Source organism: Nycticebus coucang, chromosome 4, assembly GCF_027406575.1.
Source record: "Nycticebus coucang isolate mNycCou1 chromosome 4, mNycCou1.pri, whole genome shotgun sequence".
Classification (NCBI taxonomy): Eukaryota; Metazoa; Chordata; class Mammalia; order Primates; family Lorisidae; genus Nycticebus; species Nycticebus coucang.
The window spans coordinates 43928127-43949345 of record NC_069783.1 but is presented as its reverse complement, the minus strand read 5'-3'; the positions used below and the strand labels follow the sequence as shown (position 1 = coordinate 43949345).

Sequence of the window (21219 nt, the reverse complement as noted above, 5' to 3'; positions counted from 1 at the left end):
TGTAGGCGCCTGCCATACCGCCCAGTTATCTTTTGTTATTGTTGCGGTTTTCATTGTTGTTTTAGCTGGCCTGGGCTGGGTTTGAACCTGCCAGCCTCTGTGTATGTGGCTGGTACCCTACCTACTGAGCTATGGGCACTGCCTCCCTAACTTCTTAATTGGTATCTTAACTCATTTTATCCTTTAAGTGGTTACCCTCACATTCTAAAAAATATTTTTCATTAAAAATAAAATATTTTCTGTGTAGTACAATTCAGAAAAGCTTGTATTTTTTTAAATATGCAGCTCAAAGAATTATACAAGGTAAATAAATTTAGACTAAAAACAAAAAATAGAATAAGACAATAGTAAATATTCATTAAATGATTGCGTTTACTACTATTAATGTTAGATGTTAACTGAAAACCATTTCTCTTTTAGATATCATGGCATATTATCCAGTTAATTATGGTTTTATGTAGCAAAATAGAATTCTTGAGATTTCATAAGTAAAAATATTTTTGTCTGCTTAGGGAGAATCCGATTTAGGGAATGTGAATGATTCAGACTGCAAGGAAACTTTAAAAGACAAGCCAGTACCCTTTTCTGTTACAACTTAGTTTATCAAATTATTAATATGTTACTTTTGGTAATATTTTTATGAAATGGCTTATTCTTTTCTTTTTTAAAGGTCAAATACTTCATACTGATGTGGTTTACTTGCATTGTGGACAAGGCTTCCAAGAGGCAGAGAAAATAAAGAAGCTTTTGCTGGATTACAAGTATGAAAATAAGTAATCTTTTAAATATTTCAGTGCTACAGCCAGAGATACCTTTGAAGCCCCTAATTTAGGGAGGGATTAAGGGAAGTGCTTTGGTGAGAGAAGGAATCGTATAAAACAATGCTGGTACAAATTGCTGGAGAGTGCCACGTATGGAGACTATGGAGAATTGCTACTCTCTTCTTTGCCACCTTTACAAATAAAGATGGTTATATCAGCAAATGTGAGCATTTCGTTCTTGGTGTTTGGGTTCCCTCGTCCTCCCCTTTTCTTCCTTTCCCCCCCCTTTTCCCTTCCCCCTTCCCTCTTTCCCTTCCCTTCTTTCTTCTCTTTCGTATGGATCTGAGGAATGGATATAGTATAGTTGGCAGCTTCAGACATTGACAACATATAAAATTCAGTTACAGTGTCTTTAATGTGGCTTAGAAAGCTCCAGAATTTACTTACTCATGTCTAATTTTGGGTCCTTCTGGATGGGAAGAACACTGACTCTTCTTGAGACAGTATGACAATAAAATATTTCTTCAGTTCCTCCTATATGTAATCAGGGACAGTACATCTTTTATTCTCCCTAAATCTGTGTTTTCCTTTTGAAACAACGGATAGCTTTCTTGAATATGTGAGGGCATAAGAACATTGTAAGATAGTATTTGTGCATTTTATACATTCTCTCCGGTTGATTTCAAAGTATGCCTTGAAATTCAGTTTCTTATTCTGTTTTTCCCTAAAAGCTGCAGTACAGTGGTGATTGGAAATGGAACTGCTTGCCGGGAAACAGAAGCTTACTTTGCTGACCTGATAATGAAAAATTACTTTGTGCCACTGGATGTTGTTTACTGGTAAGGATGTTAGGTTATGTTTGTTTTTTTATGGAGAATCTAGGGAACTTCTAAAGTTCTTTTTGTGATGAATTTTCCCTTGTCTTTTTAAGATACACATCTTGTTTGCCCCCCAGACCATCTTTTGCTATTCATAAGAGCTTGGCAGGGTAAAGTAAAGTATCTGTCTCTCAGAGAAATTTGAAACAAGAGTGATTAGAGCCAGGACGGTGTTCCAAAAACTTATATAAAGTCAGCGCATTAGGGTTCATTTAGTTTCATGAAATTTTATAGGTTACACATTGTGTGAGAACTCTAGTTAACTATTGAATAATAGGTAAGATGATGTTCCAGGCTAGCAACTGTAAACTATAGATAACTTTTTTCTCCCAAAGTTTTTAAGCCTGTGAATCATTGCCTTTCAAACTGAGAGCCAAGGTAGTTATTATGAACTAAAAATATTTCTGATGTTTTTTTCTAATTTTCCCTTGTTCATAAGCTTTCATTTCATAAAGGCATATATGTAACTTCTGAATAGACAGCTTTGGATTAGAATAACCCAATTTCTCTAGCTCCTGCATCTATAGTAGTTACGCTTTCATTCACCATTGTTTCCCCACTTTGCTTTTGGCCCTAAAATAGCCATGTCTACCCTTTCTAAACTGCAGTAGAATATTAAGGTCTGAAGGGTTTATTCTAAGAGAGAACATTGTTATAATGGCTGATTTTTAGGGAAGAGTGCTCAAGAACCATCTCTTATTGTTGGTGAGAAAACTAACCATAGTCAACTGATGAGTAGGTGACTAATACGATCAATAAAACCAAAGGAAAAAACCCCTAAAACCTAACACAGAAAGAATTCTAGGATTTGTTTAGGTAGGCCAGAAGGGCGGAGTCAGGTATTTAATGTTGTAGTCTGTGTGCTAATAGTGTAATCAAAATAAGTCAGGAAAATAATCCCAGGGTAACCAGAGAGGGTTAGGAAAAGGTCAGGGACATACTCTAGGTGCCAGGAATCATGGTTCAGGGAAAGGATCAGATTGAAAAGTTTGCTTCAGCTTTTTTCCCCTCTCCCTCTTCTTGTTATTCATGTTGACCTGGGAAATACTGTGGATTTTCCCTTTTCTGGGGACTGTAGACATATACCCATTCCTTTGGAGAACCTAATAGGAGCACTTGTCATAGCTGATTCAGTTCATTTTAGGCAACTTCTTTGATTTCTTTTTAACTTGTTCACATTAATTTAATGTAAATAACTTGGATATGTTTGTAGTGATTATAAATACAACTTGTAAATCATGAAGAATGTGAAGTCATGAGGATGTCTTGACTTAAGGAATACCCTTTCATTGAAATTTTAGGAATGTATAGTATTAAAAAGGATGAACTATGGAGCCAGATAAATCTGGTCCATCTTTTGTTTTCACCATTTACTAGTCATGCAAGTTTAGAAGAGTTACTTAATTTCTCTTAGCTTTACTTTCCTTCATTTTTAAAAAGAGGAAAAGATAAGGAAGTTTAAAAATGAGGTAACATTTGTTCAGACATAACACTACAAAATCTCTAACAAGTGGTGCAGTGTTTGTTATGAAGTTATGTACATATTTTATTAAAAATAGGGTTTATATTTAAAATTGTTACCAAATTAGAGGCAGTGTTTTCTTAGACATGTTAGTAAACTTACATAAAGATTTTTTTTTTTTAACCTGTATGTAACAGGGATAATAATAAAGTCTGTCACTCTGGGATAATGAAAATGTCAGTCTCACTAGTGTAAAATAAAGTCTATGTATATCATGTGGTGCCTTGAGATGTTCAGTCTTATTACTCAGTATGTATACCATTTTGTTAAGCCTCATAATAGATGCTGTGGCATAATGAAAGTTGATAGGCTCTGGAGATAGACCTAGGTTCAAGTGTGCCACCTACAACCTCTGTGATTAGCCATATATTTTTTACTCTTATTTAGCTGTAGCTTCTTCATCTATGGAAACAATGTGTACCTGTTAGCATCATTGATTACTGTGAAGATTTGAAATAGAATATGTTATGTATCCCTTATTTTTAAGGCTATTTGTAATAGTCTTTTAAGTTTGGACTAATCTTTGAGATGACATAACTTTTTATTTGAGACAGGGTCTCAATCTGTCACCCCGATTAGAGTGCCGTGGTGTCAGCTCACAGCAATCTCAAACTCTTGGGCTTAAGCAATTCTCTTGCCTTAGCCTCCCAAGTAGCTGGGACTATAGGTACCCACCACAACGCCCAGCTATTTTTTGGTTGTAGTTATTGTTTGGTAGGCCCACGCTGGATTCAAACCTGTCAGCTCCAGCCCTGGGCGCTGAGCTGCAGGCACCGAGCTGAGATAACGGAACTCTTAACTGAATCTCCTATTGCTTGGGGGAGGGAAACTGGTTATTTTGTCTTAGTTGTTATGTTGATAATAAATACTTTGGAAATAAGTTGCACTTATCCAAGAAAACACTATCGCTTTTTAATTTGTCTACCCCGAACTTTTCTCTTTCATGTATTTTTTTCACTCGTGAGATGAAGCATTGGCAGACCTGTTCATAAACAAGATGACTGTCATCCATGTTTTCTGATTATGTTGCTGGGACACGGGCAGAATAAGTTTGGGTTTTATTTTGAGAGCATGTGGGTTCTTCACTGTGTACACAATGACTGGCTTTATCATATTACCTGCAGTATTGCCATATAGTACCAGAGTTAATTTTTCTGTCTAAATTTTCTTCCTTGGTACCTCTTTGCCCTTTCATGAATGTGGTTTTTATTGATCACCTTCTTCCAGAATTGTCTGGTTTCATCACAGTTAAAGACTTGGTTTGGGTGGTATCCTTTCTGCTGTAATCTGCTTCTTCCTTTTTTCTGCTATAATCATGTGGGGTGTTTGATCTGCCTATGTGGTGAATTATAGTAGTTACTTCCTACAATTGAATAAGTGTTGCAGTTCAGATTTGAACTCCACTTTGTCATAGTATTCTTTTAATGTACTTTTAGAATCTTTTTGCTAATATTCTGTTATGTGCTTTTGAAGTCTTGAAATATTGCAAGGATTGAATCAGAATTTTATAGTGAGTACTTTAGGAAAATCAGGTGTTTGATTTCATTTTGTTACTGTTTTACCAGTTTAAAGTACTTCTTTGAGGAAACTGTTTTCTTATCTAACACTTTGAAGTTACATTGAGGTTGAAATCTTTAGGTTTTCTCTAGTTTTAATACCTTCTGAACAGATAATCTGATATGCTTTTCTGTAATCTTATCAGCCACTCATCCTGGAAAACCTTTCCTAGACACTTCCACCAGCACATACCCTCTTCTCTATTTCTTCCAACACTTTTTTCTTGACATGCTTCTGTAGGTTGACACATGATGTGTTGACACACATCATGATTTTTGTCCTAATTCACAAATCCCATGTATCCTGACCCATTCATCTCCCTTTTCTCTCATGCATTTTTCTTCCTACTCTTAAAATACCTCACAAAGTCTGATACTTACACATTTTATTTTATTTATTTATTTTTTTGAGACAGTTTCACTATGTCACCCTAGATAGAGTGCTGTGGCGTGACAGCTCACAGCAACCTCAAACTCTTGGGCTTAAGTGATTCTCTTGCCTCAACCTCCTAAGTAGCTGGGACTACAGGCGCCTGCTACAATGCCCGGCTGTTTTTTTGTTGTAGTTGTCACTTGTTTAGCTGACAACTGGACTGGGTTTGAACCCGCCAGGCTCGGTGTATGTGGCTGACGCTGTAACCACTGTGCTATGGGTGCCAAGCCCTCATACATATTATGGAGGAAGTCATCTAAAGCTTCAAATCCTAATTACCAAAGGTGAACAAAACCTGGAGTTAAGTTGCAGAATATAATTATGTTCGGACTCAGCACATTCATTTCAAATTGAAAATGTTTGTGAAAAATTCTACATTATTATATGGGTCATGTGTTTAAAGTATAGCTAGAATGATTTTATAATTTTTAATCCTCTGGCGCATAGTAAAGGCACACACATTTTCTTTTTTGAATAATCTGAATGGGACTGTTTATTCTCATTCATGTTAAAGTAACACATTTGATTATTTTTAATCATTTATTCCACGTTTTTGGTAAAAAAAAAACAACAGTGTTTTGGTTCGGAGCCTGTAGCTCATGCGGCTAAGGTGCCAGCCACATCAGAGCTGATAGGTACGAATCCAGCCTGGGCCTGCCAAACAACAATGACAACTACAACCAAAAAATAACCAGGCGTTATGGCGGGCGCCTGTAGTCCCAGCTACTTGGGAGGCTGAGGCAAGAGAATCGCTTAAGCCCAAGAGTTGGAAGTTGCTGTGAGCTGTGAGGCCACAGCACTCTACTTAGGGTGACAGCTTGAGGCTCTGTCTCAAAAAAAAAAAAAAAAAAAAAAGTGTTTTATTTTGTGTAGCAATAGTACAATTTATTAAAATGTGGAACTGTTCATAAGAGACATTTATGTGTCTCTGTAATGTATCTGATTTCTCCTTCATTAAAACCTTAAATCAGGAGACCATGTTTTGTTTATCTCTACCACTTTCATATTAAAAGCATTACTTATTGTCTGATAAATATTTTAAAATTTGAATTATTAAATGTTAAGTATAAGACTATTTTTAGTCAGGTAATCTTATAATTTAAGATTATTGACTAGAATTGCTAGATGTAAAACTTATGGGAAATTTCCCCTTAATATTAGTAAATCTGTGACTTATTTTCTCTGCTTTTTAAATTGACACAGAAATTTGCAATTGTAAGTTAGAGACTTTTCCCAAAAATAAATGATGATTTTAAGAAATTAAGAATTATATAGTTAGTTATGTATTTAGTGAACTATGAAAGAAATACAAGTAGTCTTTAGTATTTGTTGTCCTGTATCTCAAACTCTGATAGACACGATTTACATTCAGCATTGCTAAAAATGACAGCAATATGTGCACTTTGGAGCATCACAAGATACATGAGGCCATTTAAAAACTGGGAGCAGAAAATGGTAAAGAATATTTTGTGTTTTTATTTCAGACCTTGTACTTAATGTTTCTACTCTGAAAGCTATAGTATACAAATGACTTTGAGCAGGCAAATACAGAAAATAGGAAAGGAAATTAATCTTGCTTCCTAATGAACTCTTTCATTGGGAGAATGAAAGAATTAGAAAATGAAATGATCTGAGATGGTTAGGGATGTGATGAAAAAATGAGAAAAGGGAAGGGGTGCTCAAGTGGAAAGCTGGGGATACGGTTTTTGGAGGTTAAATGTACACAGGAGGCCTGATTAAATGGCCAGATCATATTAGGAAAACAGGCCTGGTGCTGGGCATCTGTGAAACACATACATTAAAGCTCATTCTTCTTTTTCATTCCATTGGGATGTCAAACACCTGATAGTAGGAAAATGTAACTTAAGGAGTCCTAGCTTTGCTGTTTGAGATAAATTGATGTACATTCTAGATTTCAAACTTGTAGGGAATAGCTTGAGCCTTAAAGGCTTAACTTATTAGTGAAAACTACCTGGTAGTGAAGCTGATGAAAATCTTTTGCTTTAAAATTAAAAAATAGACTTTTTTTAGGTTATTATATATTAATTGGAACATACAGATATGTAATAGGGTTGTTTGTTAACTAAATTTTTATATATTGGATTATATGTCCAGATTTTTCTTATTTATATATTATAAAAAGATTACACTATATGTTTTGACATAGCTGTACTACAATGAAACTATCACAACAACCAAGATAATGAACATATCCATTACCCCTTGCCGGTAAATTTTCTTGTATTTATTTTTCATACACCTTGCCCTCCCTATCTCCTTCCTCTAGGCAATCTCTGATTTGCTTTTTATGGTTCAGATTAGCTTGCATTTTCTAGATTGATATATAATGGAATCATATAACGTGTAATCTTTTGTTAGCTTTCTTCACTCAGCATAATTATTTTGAGATTGATCCATGTTGTTACAGAAGCCAGTGGTTTGTTTTATTTTGTTTCTTACTATGGAGTAGTATTCCTTTTCCATTGTAGGGCTGTATCACAGTTAATTCATTCACCTATTGATGGACATTTGAGTTGTTGCTAGTTTGGGGCCATCACAAATAAAGCGTCATGAGCATTCCTGTCTTAAGTTTTTGTGTGGACATATATATGCTTTTATTTCTCTTACATACATAAATAGCTGTGTTGTATGGCAGGTATATGTTTAACTTAAGAAACTAGCAAACTGATTTCTAAGGTGATTGTGCCATTTTGCATTCTTGCCAGTAGTATATCAGAGTTCTAATTTCTCCATATTGTCGATGGAATTATAAAATTATGGCAAATACTTGTTATGGCCAGTCTTTTTAATTTAGCTATTCTAGTGGATGTGTAGTGATATCTCACTGTGGTTTTAGTCCAGTTAAAAATGTTGGGAATCTTCATTTGCTTATTTGCCATCCATGTATCTTCTTTGGTGACTTTTCTGTTCAAATGTATAAATGTATAAAATGTAAAAATGTATGAAAAATTCTGTTCAAATGTATAAGTGTATAAAAAATTGGATTGTTTTCCTTTGCTAGTGAAAAAGAGTATTTTTTTAATTTACTCTCGATATAAGTCTTTTGTCAGATAGTATGCTTTCTAAACATTTTCTCCCAATCTGTGGCTTTTCATTTTTTTAAAAAAACAGAATCTTTGAAAAGCAAAAGTTTTAATTTTGAGCAAGTTCAATTTATCGTTTTTTTTGTATGGCTTTTGCTTTTTGTTTTCTATTGAAGAAATGTTTGGCAAAACCAACACTATTATTTTTTTTAAGAAGTTTTATAGTTAACTCTTTAATTTAGGTTTATACTTTAATTTTTAGAGAACTGACATGCATCCATTGAAGTTTTAATTTCAATTATTTTTTTATTTCTAGAAGTTCAGATTTTTTCCCCAAATCTACTATTCTTAGGATTTTTTTTTTTTTGCTCAGGAATGTATTTTCAAGCCTTTCTTTGATTTCCTTTACCATATTAAACAGTGTATTTTACTCTGTATGACAATTTTAGTATCTAAAATCCTTGCAAGTCTATTTCTGTTTCTGTTGTAACTGCTGGTTCTGCTTTGTTGTGCTTTGTTTTGTTTTTATTTTCATGGAACTTTTTCTTCAGGAATTCATTGAGGTCCAGACTGATTAGAGTCCTTTCAAAGAAATTTGCATTTGCTTTTGTCAAGGCTTCCTTAGATACTACCAGTTTGGGATCACTTAAATTAAATTCTTGGCTTGAAATTTTTTCTGACCGCCCAGGTAGTATGAATTTAGGCTGCAAACTAGAGAAATGACTTGTGGTTTCATTTTCTCATCAGTAATTTCCTGACCATCAGCCTATGATAAGGTATGAGATAATTCATTTTCATTTTGATTTTCTGGGAGTAGAATACAGTGAGCTTATTTCTATTTTACCCTGATATTGAAAGTTTACCCTTATATTGAGAGTTTAACCTAATTTGGAGTCCCAGGTTTTTATGTATGAGGGTAGGTGGGGGAATTACTATTTTAGGTGGACTCTTGAGTTTTGTCTTTTATTCTTCTAGTGCTTTGAAGCTCTGTGAGGCCATGAAACTAAAACATAAGGGCCACTTGGTTTAGCACATGCCTTCAGGTGAAGGTCAGCTTCAGAAATGAAGCTCTTCACATGTTACTTCCTTTATTTTTTTTAGCTTGTCTGTCTTTCTTGCCAACTCATTAATGCATTTAAGAAGATGTATTATAGCTAGGATTTTTAGTTGTTTTCAGGAAAAGGTCAATTCAGGTAGCTAATCTGTCATATTAGTTTTCTATTTTAAATTTCCTTTAAATTTAGAATTTGGTGTTTTCAGACATCAAAGACATAAACCATAAGAGAAAATAGAAGATCATTTTTCTTCCATTTGTTTGTTCAGTATACGAATGCCTATTGAAACATATACATAACATAGGCTTCATTCTCTTGTGATTTAATATGTACTTCTTAAAGTATGCTCCAAGAATGATCCTTCCAATGTTAGTCTTCAGAGTTGAGTAGGATAACGGAAAAGGAGCATAGTCTTAGGAAGTGACAACAGTTGCAATCTGAGGATAAGGCCCCCTGGTGGCCCAAATACAACTGCTGATTCTTTCTTTCATGGAGTGTTTTGAAGAATTTTTCTAATCTGTTTTTGTTTTCTGAGATTTCCCCACTGGGAAGCTGTGAGGTGGCAGATAGTCTTTTCTGGTTGACCAGCATGGCTTTCCTTCTCTAGTCCTGGGCAGACAGGCCTTTGGACAGGCTTCAGACAGGCTTTTCTTGTCTCAGTCACTTTGCTCTTCAGTCCTATTGTACATAATCTCTTGAAACCCTATCATACACTACCTCTTGCATGGCCAGGTCAACAGCTTATCCTTAGCACAGCTCTCTCTCCCCTTTTTAATTATGTCTCTCTCTCTCATATGCTTGTGGTTGCATCTGTTCTCTTTCCTATTCTCCCCATTCTTCCCCCTCGTACATTTGTTTTCTGTGCCCTCAGAAACTCTTGCTTTTAATTTTTCTAAGGAATGTTTAGCTACTCATGTTCTGGGGAGCATAATGTAAAGCTCATGTAGTAGTTCCAGTGAAGCCCTCTCACTTGGCATAGGATGAATGAGATATCCTTTTCCATGAAATATTGGGACAGCAGGAGAAATGCCACATTTCATTGTTAAATGCCAGCATTTTAACAATGTTCCTAAAGAAATTTTGTCTCTTAGCTCTTTAACTCCCTCTTCTTCTTCCCACCAAAATATAACCGTTTTATAGGATAGAAATGGATAAATGATGTTGGGAAAACAGGCATTTGGTGCTTACGTAGAACAAAACCATTCCATTACATATGCTTTCATACAATTAGTAAAGTGTCGCTCAGCACCCAAACTATGTAGCAGCACTGTGTGCTGGGAATAAGACAGGGTACCTGCTTTTTTAAATCTTGTGTGCCAATGGGGTAAATGGACAAAAAGATGAATGTGTGTATCTTTATATATACTGTACTATGTCAGTGATAAATTCTATGTGGAGACTTAAAAGCAAGCTAATGAGATATAGAATGACAAGTACAGTTTTTAGATAGATTAGGTATAACAGAGATTCTTAGCTCTTAGTGAAAAGAATTCTGTTTGTGTGGTATGATGCATGACATTCATTTTAAGAAAACTACCCATGATGGAGGGAAGTATGATGAATCTATGTCCTCCTTTTTCCATGTCACCCACATTCATGTTCTCATTACTCGTATTTTCCCTGTCATATGAGTTCTCTAGAGCTATGTTTTTCAAATTGTAGATCGCAACCTGTTGATGAAATCAATTTAGTGAGTCCCATGTAGCATTAAAAAAATGAAATAGAAAAGAATAGAAAGTAGAATGCATCTCATGTAGTAGGCTAAATATTGCCCCATGAATATTTGTTTTGGTTACATATATGTATAATGTACTGGGTTCTAATGTAAAGTGTATTTCTTACTGTTAATTATGATCAGAAAAGTTGGAGAAGTATTTTTGTATGTAATTGCATTTTCAACCTTTAAAAATGCAAAGATAAGAGAGAAGATTGGCTTGCAAGAGTCTTTAATGAGAATTTGGGAATCTATGAGAAATAAAATTCAGTATCTTATAAAATTGCATGATTCTTTAAGAAAAGGAAATAGGGCAGTGGTTTTCAGAACACCTTGGGATATGTGAGCTGGACTAATGTGCTCTATCACTAAAATCATGAACCATGACTTTTCCCACATTTTCTGGAAAAAATTAATGGATAGAATTTTCTTTAGTGAAATTCCTGGTGTCAAATGAAATTTCTAATTTCGGTTATTTACCAAAATTATTATTATTTATTTCTATTTTCGGTTATTTCAATTAATTTGGTTATTAACACATGGTAAATTTTTATTATCTTATTGCAAGGGAAGAGGCTTCTAGTAGGCCAATTTAGAGGTGCACTTTGATAGCAAAATGTTATGGAAAAGAGAATGTAAAATAGTAGAAGGAAACACAAAAGTGTTTGGATGATTAGTTTGATAGAGAAGTCTTATTAAAAGTAGATCAAAAAATTGTTTAAGCATTTTATCAAGAATGCTTTTTTTTCCCCCTTAAAGAAGGTTGTGAATTATATTATACAAGAAAGGTTCTTTACCAAATCAAATTTGGAACAATTTTTCTTTTATACTTAAACATTTTCTTAATTTTTTTTTTTTTTTGTAGAGACAGAGTCTCACTTTATCACCCTCGGTAGAGTGCCATGGCATCACACAGCTCACAGCAACCTCCAACTCCTGGGCTTAAGTGATTCTCCTGCCTCAGCCTCCCGAGTAGCTGGGACTATAGGCGCCCGCCACAACGCCCAGCTATTTTTTGGTTTGCAGTTCAGCCGGGGCCGGGTTTGAACCCGCCACCCTCGGTATATGGGGCCGGCGCCCTACCGACTGAGCCACAGGCGCCGCCCCATTTTCTTAATTTTTGATGTCTACTTGTATCTAGTATCTGATTTAGTCATTATGTATTTAGTCATACTGTTTAATATGCAAATATTCTATCGGGTTCTGAATAGAATGCATTGACTTCCTGGGGCTTTACAAGTCAGTCAATTTGTGTGTATTGATCGCAGACTTTCTGCCAAGTATGGATTTTATAATTACTTACACAAAGATGAAAAAAGTGTAAGTAACTAGGGATGTATCTCGAGACTAAAGCTTAAGGCCTAAATCCCTCCATTACCTGTCTCCCCTCAAGAATAGCATGAAAGTTTTAAATGATCATCTTCGGGAAAAGAGAGTTAGAAAAGAAATATCTCATTGCTAGTATTTAATATCTAATCCTAATTAGTGGGGAAGAGTGCAATTGTTTAACTCCTTTTTGGATTTGTCAGAGTGATTTGGGGCTAAAAAAATATCAAAAAAATAAAACAAGAATGTAATTGAAGTAAGGTGATGTTAAGAGAGCTTCTATTTCTCATTTTATCCTCTGGCCCAGAAGAAACATTTTCTGGAGGTTTGGGTGGATTTGTGCATAAAATTTTGATACCACTGTTGGTAATTGTGGAAGCTTGGAAGGTGGACAGTTGTTGTTTTGATGTTTCGAAGGGGAAATAAAGTAGGTTATGCAAATGATTGAGTTTGATCTTGATCAGGAAAGATTATTATTATAAAGGGATAGTTTATGAGCTTAGCTTAAGAAGGGACAGTATAATAATAACCAATCCTATTTTATTTTCTGCAGCTGGATTTCAGCACAGGGATGGTTTATGAGCGCTTAAGAAGGGACTGTGTAATAATAACCAATCCTATTTCATTTTCTGCAGCTGGATTTCAGCACAGGTTTTGATAGTTTCTTGATAACCTTATTGATAAACTGGAGATTAGTATATTTGTATGTGGCTTCCGAAAAGATGTTGATTAGCCTAAGAGGTTGATGTCTGTCGTGAAGTATGAAGTCTCTAGTGGCATGCCATACATACTGTGTTAATGTTTTAGTTAATAATTTAGTCAAGGTTTGGAGACTTGCTTTTCAAATTTGTGGACATGGAAGTGTGTTAGCTTCAAGATTAGAAAAGTTTTTGAAAGACTTGAGTTTTGGGACCTAACCTAGCAATATGAACTTTATTTAGCAGGGATGGGACTTTGGTGATGAGAGAGAGAATTTTTGGTAGAGGTTTGACACAATGATTTATAAATTTTCTTCGAACTCTGTGGATGATTGTGTCAGAATAACAAGTAGCAGATCTCTTATAACCTGAGCCGCCTGGACTTTTTTTTTTTTTTTGCTTTGGTTTAAAGAAACTTACTTTCCAACAAATCAGTAAGCTTAAAACTATACAACTTAAAATCTCTCTAGCCATATAAAACTCAAAAACTCATAATCTTATGAAGTTAATATTGGTTTGTATGGAGGATAAGTTGTTGCGGTTTCTGCTGTTAACTTCTTAACTAAGTGCAGTAGAATATGAAATCAGGTTTCTTTGTCTTTAAATACCCTGTCTCCTCTATCCGCAATTTCCTAGTAATAAGGAAAGTCATAAATTAGCCTTGGAATTTGGGACAGCCTAGATTGTTTTCTGGATAATAAAACTAATAATCCATATTATTAGGTGACAAAGTGGTAGGGTATTTACGTTTCTCGCTTCTTTTTGTAGTGTTGTCTGGAGAAGATGTATTGTGACATTCTATAATTTTGTTTCCTTTCACCTGTCGATAATCCTTTCTCCATTTTTGTGACTGTTACAAGCACTGGACTCTTGTTTATTATACGGTTTCCTTTCTGAGATGTTGGTGATAAAATTTAAAAATAAAACTTGATATAATTCATGTTCATTTTCTTGAAAGGTAGCTTGTTTTAAAATATATATATTTTAAATATATATATTTGAATAGACAATATTAGTGAATAATGTTGGGAAAGGAGGCAAAAGGAATAATTGGGGGGAGAGAGACTAAGAGAGAGGGAGTGCACTTGGCTTAAAATACTGTTTGGATTTGAATTCAGTTTGACAGTTTATGACCAAAATAAAATATGTTTTACCAGTTTTATAACTCATGTGTTTTTGTGTCCCTGAATCCAATTTAAATATCTACAGGAATTACCCCACCCTTAACTGTAGCCCCTCTTGCAGATCTTTGTTTATTGACTTATATTAGAACTGGCTGAGAGCACAGTGATGGTCATTTTATGTCTTCAGGTTTTTGGTTACAAATCTGCTTTTGTTGCCAGATCCAATAAAGATTCTTGATTGTTTTTGTTAGTTTTATTGTGAGCTCTTGCCAAAGATACAATATAACTAAAACAGCTGTTCTGTTTTAGACAAGTGTATTTGCTAAAACAGAACCTAAAATATAAATTAAGCAACAATATGTTTAGCATTAATGTAATAATTGATGAACTTTGGGATTTTATAAATGTTTCTGATAACTTTCAGAAACGGAAGCAACAGCACTTTATTTTGAGCAGTTTTACACTTTTCTCTGTAATACATTCAGTGTTATACTCCTCCACAGTGACATTTTACTGTGATTGTGAAGTTCACCATTTCATATGTACAAAGTTATGTTACTTCTTAAAGCACATACACCAGATAAACGGTATTTTCTGTTATAGGGATATCTGTTTAAAAGTAGAAAAGTTTTTAAGACTTTAATGCTTGTAGGGCGGCGCCTGTGGCTCAAGGAGTAGGGCGCCGGTCCCATATGCCAGAGGTGGCAGGTTCAAACCCAGCCCCGGCCAAAAACCACAAAAAAAAAAAAAAAAAAAAAAAAAAAAGAAGACTTTAATGCTTGTAAATAGATGGGTGAAATAATTACACATAGACCTTTCCATTAATGATGTTCTTTTTTTCTTTTTCTTTGAGATAGAGTCTCACTGTGTCACTCAAGGTAGAGTGCTGTGCCATCATAGCTCACAGCAACTGTGAACTCTTGGGCTTAAGCGATTCTCTTGCCTCAGCCTCCCAACTAGCTGGGATTAAAGATGCCCGCCACAACACCCAGCTATTTTTCTGTTGCAGTTGTCATTGTTGCTTAGCTGGCCTGGTCTGGGTTCGAACCCACAGCCTCAGCCTATGTGGCTGGCGCTGTAACCACTGTACTAAGGTCGCTGAGCCATTAATGATGTTCAGGTGTGAAATTTGGAACCATATTATCAGGGTTGTAGTGTCCACTTTTGGGGACTTTTGGTAACCCTCTTTGTGAATAGGCTCCAGGGGTCCTCAAACTTTTTAAACACGGGGCCAGTTCACTGTCCCTCAGACCGTTGGAGGGCTGGACTGTAGTTAAAAAAAAAAAAAACAAAACTATGAACAAATTCCTATGCACACTGCACATATCTTATTTTGAAGTAAAAAATCAAAATGGGAACAAATATAATCACACCGCCTCATGTGGCCCACGGGCCGCAGTTTGAGAACTCCTGAGTGCATTCTTGATTCATGCTGGATTCTGTGTTAACAGTGGTGAACACAGATATATAGCGAATACAAAATAAATCTATTTATATTAAGTAATTTAAGCTCTTTTCTCTCATCATAGTTTCCAGAGTAAATTAGACGTGTAAGGGATAAGACTGCATTATCAGTGTTCATAATTGGAACTGTTTTTACTTTGAGATTGTTAACTCTTTGGCCTATTCTTATTCATATCTTCTTTTTGTTTGGCATTAAACAGCTTGCTGTTTTCCCTCACTTTTGGCCAGTACAGTTAAGAAGAATATATTCAATCAATTAATTGATCACTGAAGGAACATTTAAATGTTTTCTTACAGCAACTTTTTGGGTTGTACATAATCGCTATGGTTCTTTGTTATTTCAGTTGCATTAGAAGAATTAAAAATTGCTGGAATCCTTTTCATTTAGTTGTATAGGACTTAGAGATTCAGAGTCCAGAAATTGATATTTGAAAATAGTAGTTCTTGAATCTACCTTATTTGTGTTTTATGTATGTTTTTTGGCTAGAGGGGGGAAGGATACCTTTTGAATCTAATGTATTTTGTGTGGCTAAATCTTTGTATTATGCATTCCTAACTTATTGAAATATCTCTTTTAAGTTTCCTGCATCCATGTATTTCTAAGGTTACGCCTAGCTTAATTCCCATTACTTTTCCGCTTCATAGCACTTGCGTTTTGAAGGAACCCTAACATTTGGGTTCACATTATGATAATTAGGTTTCAGGGGCAAGGAGGATTAAAGATGTCTCAGGTCTAGTTGCAGAATAAAGTTCAAAAGCATTTTTAAAACTGGCCTGATTGGTGGGTGAAGGTGCTTTTATTTATTCACTACTCATGCAGCATTAATCCCTGTTTCATCAGGTACCTACAGTGCTGTAATTTTAGACATGACCTTGGGTCTTGATTTACTTCAGCTCCGTTTTCTTTATTAATGTGCCATGAAAGAGGTACATGATAGATAGCCAACATCAAAGCACCTTTTAAAGTAAAATGGTTGATAGGAATTCCCTGGTGTTTAACACTGTCTCTCAAATGTTTCAGCTGGTTTGCATCCTTTTACAATCTATTGCTTGCTACACTAAAAGAAATTTAAAGCAGTTGTTTTAAGTCTTAGGGGGAGCAGCAGGGTGATGGTGATGGTGGTTGTGGGGTGGCAATAGTTAGCCAGAGAAGAGAGTACATGAGAAGGTAAGAGCATATTCTTTTTCAGCTGTGCTCTTCCCAAGATTGTTTGTTTTGGGGGTTTTGGTTGTGTTGGAGATTTTTGAGTGTGATATAGTGCTTATGATTAGAAGAAGGTGTACGCATCTTGGCTATCAGAAGATTGAAGATGGTGTCCAAAGTCAAAGCAGACCTTTATGAATAAAGAATAAAAGGCAATGTCAGTATCTTTTTTAGAGATTATTTAAGCAGCTTAATTTTACAGCCTGTTTATTCTTTATTGAGCCATATGAGACATAGCTGTTAAACACAGTAATGTGGGAAACTGAGTCTGAGGAATGAACAAGAACCGAGACTTGGAGAAGGTTTGCCATATGTATTGTGCAATATTTATTTTCCTTAAACACATATTTTAAAGGCTCTTGTCTCTGTTATAGGCTGAATACTTGGGGGTAGAACTTCTGATAGCTAGTTTTGAAACCCAACTCATTTTTTGTTTCATAAATATTAGTTGGCTGTTTCTCCCTACTTTAGAAAATATAGATAAAAGCATTTTGCTTTTTAGATTTCCACCAGGATTGTCTCTGGATCTATTCCTATCATCTTTACTATAGAACTTTCTTTTTTTCTTTTTTTTTTTTTTTTTTTTGTAGAGACAGAGTCTTACTTTATGGCCTTCGGTAGAGTGCTATGGCCTTACACAGCTCACAGCAATCTCCAACTCCTGGGCTTAAGCGATTCTCTTGCCTCAGCCTCCCGAGTAGCTGGGACTACAGGCACCCGCCACAACGCCCGGCTATACTATAGAACTTTCTTTTTTTTTTTTTTTTGTAGAGACAGAGTCTCACTGTACCGCCCTTGGGTAGAGTGCCGTGGCGTCACACGGCTCACAGCAACCTCTAACTCTTGGGCTTACGCGATTCTCTTGCCTCAGCCTCCCGAGCAGCTGGGACTACAGGCGCCCGCCACAACGCCCGGCTATTTTTTTGTTGCAGTTTGGCCGGGGCTGGGTTTGAACCCGCCACCCTCGGCATATGGGGCCGGCGCCCTACTCACTGAGCCACAGGCGCCGCCCTACTATAGAACTTTCTTAATATGAATACTATAGAACTTTCTTAATATGAATAGTGAACAATGGAAATTATGGATTGTTCTAGAAAATGAAATTTAGTTGCCTTTAAATGTGTGTTTTATTTTCAATTTACTACCCATAACCTTGACCTGTAGACACCTTAAAATCTATTGTAATAAAAACTTTATTGCAAATAGTATTTGTTAATGTATATTTATATGGTATTAAAATGCTTTAAAATAGTGTAATTTTCTTGATATTCTGTAATTTTGTTTGCACATACCTGCTTAACTAACTTTTAATTCATATAAGATGGATGTGAATATAAATTTCAGTGCAGACCTAGAACTTGTGATTTATTGAACTGAAGACTTTGGCCTGTAAAGTATGAGTAACCAACAGTACTATTGATGCGAACAAGTTTGGTAATGACCTTTTCAAGGAAAGCAAATATTTGAGACAGACTGTAACTGTCAATGTAGAATGAGCTACAGGAGGTCTCTTTGGGGATTTTTATAAAGGGAAATTGCCTAGTATGTATGGGGATTAGGCAGTGGATGTAACTTATTTGGGATTTGAGTTTGTGATTAAAAAGGGAGGATAGGAGAGGTATGCTTTACCCATTTTGTTGCTGAAAGTTTGGTACTTGTCCCGAGGCTGAATCAATGAAAAGAAAGAATGAGGACAAGTTGTTTGAGGAAAAGGAAAAAGAAGTTTATTAATTTGCTGGCACATGAAGAGAGTGACAGACTAGCATCTTGAAAGACTGTCATCCCGTCCTTATGCAGAAATACAGGTCTTTGGAAAAGGGGGGACAGTTCAGAAATCGGGCTTGGGTTTATGTGGCTGGTGTTACCTGTCATAGCCTTGGGCTATTGTTATTTAACTGTGGTTGGTGGTTTTGGTCAACCTAATGTCTGGTGAAGATGATCTTGTGACCTTTGTTCAGAAAATTCTGTTGAGCCATCTCCTGTGGTTAAAGATACTAGAAAACAGAGAACAAAAACATCTTTCTGCCCCTTTGATTACTGGCATCAGACAGGTTTGCAGGTTTTAATTCCCCCCAAATGCGGGGAGTTTTAAAGAGACAACTTGTAATACATTTTGCTCCCTTTCAGACCTTTACCTCTGTAATATATTCCCCACTGTCAATTTTGTCCTCCTATATCTATGGGAGAAGGGGTGATGTATTCATTGAGCTACTTTCTGCTGAATTGAGGTGATGTTTTAGATGGAAAGTTTGTCCTTATTTATGCTATTGCTCTTTCTGGTTTTTCAAAGCTTTGGTGGTAGAGTTACAAAAAAAATTAATAATGCAACAGATTACCAGGCAAAAAAGGGCATAAACAACATTTACAACCATGAGAATTGACAAGATGAAATTGAGGATACCTGATAGAGAGATTTTACCCCACTTGGTATCTAAGACACCAGAAAGATTGTGGGCTCTTACTGTCACCTTGTATTTAATGTCTGGTATGAGGCTAGGTAAGTAAAAGTATGCATATGGAGCTATTAGTCACGAACACAAACCCAGCAGTAAGACAGATTAGCAGAAGTGGTGATAGTTTGGGGAAACACTCAGTAGGGAGTTGTCTCTCTATTCTACAGATAGAACAGATATTCAAAGAAAGGTTAGCAATATTAGCATTTACATTTTCCCTTCTTAAACAGATGGAGTAGAGCACCTAATGGCTGGCCCATTTATTGGGGGCTTGTGTTCTCTTCTTCAGTGAGGCACCTCTTACTCTGGATTGATGGACCCAGGGTATTATTCCTGACAATTTCAATGAGGTGTGAGTTGTTAGAAGCACTTCATAAGATCCTTTCCACTTCTCTTCCAGTTGTCATTTGGGTCCTGGTTCCTTCCAGGCTTTAACAAAAACCCAGTCTCCTGGTTTAAAGGGAAGGAGGAGTGCTTCCAACTGGGGCAGGGACCTGAAAAAGCAGACTCATGTATAGTGTTTAGTATTTGATTTATTTGTTTGACAAGTTGCTTTACTCTGTTTTCATCACTTATGGTCACCTTACCATATTTATGGGGTTTCCCATAAATTATTTCTAGGGGCTTAATTTAAGCTTGCTTCTCAGGGCTATCCTTATCTGGAGAAGGGCAAGTGGCAACACTTTACCCTAGGTATCTTGCATCAATTTTGCTATACTTGTTTTTTGTCCATTTTTCCCACAGATTGAGGTCTCCAGAATGGATCCAATTTCCATTCTAGATGCAGGGCTTTACTTACTTGTTGAGTTACTTCTAATATAAAGGAAGGTCTATTATCACTCCGTATGGAGGAAGGGAGTCTATACCTCAGAATTAGTTCTTTTAGGATTCTGGTAACTTCAGATACTTTATCCTTTCAGGTAGGTTAAGGCTGTACCCAACCTGAAAAGGTATGCACTAATATAAGTATTTGAAGTTTCTAGTCATTTTATGCATCTGAGTAAAATCAATTTGCTAGTCATTGAAAAGGCAGCCCCCTACCTGTTGGGTTTCTTGTGTAACAGGTTTCTTTTCTGGTTTTGGATTATTGTGAGCACTTATAAAGGGAAACACTAGTTATTTGGCGGATAGTTTGTTGTAAACAGGATCCTCTTAGATGAAGTCCCACCAAATCCATTAAGGCTTTATGTACATAATGTGTGCTTTCATGTAGGTGCCTCATCAGGGGACCAAACCAAGGCTTTGGGTAGAATGACTTAATGAGAATTCTTTCTCCACTAAGCTTTCAAGTTTCAAAGCCCCAGTCTTTAGCTCTCTGTTCATCCTTATGAGTGTAGTGGGATTTATATTGGTCTAAATCTAGCTGGGGTATCAAGGCCTCAAGAAACAGATCACCTTTAACAGCCTTGTTAGCAGCCTGATTTCTTTTCTTTCTTTCTTTTTTTTTTGTAGAGACAGAGTCTCACTTTATGGCCCTCGGTAGAGTGCCGTGGCCTCACACAGCTCACAGCAACCTCCAAATCCTGGGCTTAAGCGATTCTCTTGCCTCAGCCTCCCGAGTAGCTGGGACTACAGGAGCCCACTCTTTCTTTCTTTTTTTTAATGGATTCTTTTTTTTCTTTTTCTTTTTGTTGCAGTTTTTGGCCGGGGCTGGGTTTGAACCCGCCACCTCCGGCATATGGGGCCGGTGCCCTACTCCTTGAGCCACAGGCGCCACCAGCAGCCTGATTTCTTTTTGCAACATTGGTGACCAAGAGGATAGTGCATGATCACCACCTTCTTGAGCTCAGCCACAGTTTCATGGCCATTATTCCATTTGTATACTTTATATCCTTATTTCTTGTCATCAGTAGCCCTCTTTCAGATAGCACCTGAGCATGTACAAACCACAAGAGCATATGTAGAGTCTGTATAAATGTTTACCCTTTTCACTCTGGATAACTGAAGAGCTCTGGTTAAAGCAATCATCTCAGCCTTTTGGGCTGAG

General features: G+C 36.1%; 1 protein-coding gene across 7 annotated transcripts in view; it reads left to right on the top strand.

The window, feature by feature from the left end:
• SRBD1 (S1 RNA binding domain 1) overlaps positions 1–21219 on the top strand; it is a 291329-nt gene that overhangs the window by 97835 nt on the left and 172275 nt on the right. For all 7 annotated transcript variants that reach the window (XM_053589735.1, XM_053589734.1, XM_053589738.1 and 4 more), the window contains 2 exons: positions 671–761; positions 1493–1600. In XM_053589735.1, coding sequence (XP_053445710.1) covers positions 671–761; positions 1493–1600 — 199 coding nt within the window. The remainder of the gene's footprint in view (positions 1–670; positions 762–1492; positions 1601–21219) is intronic.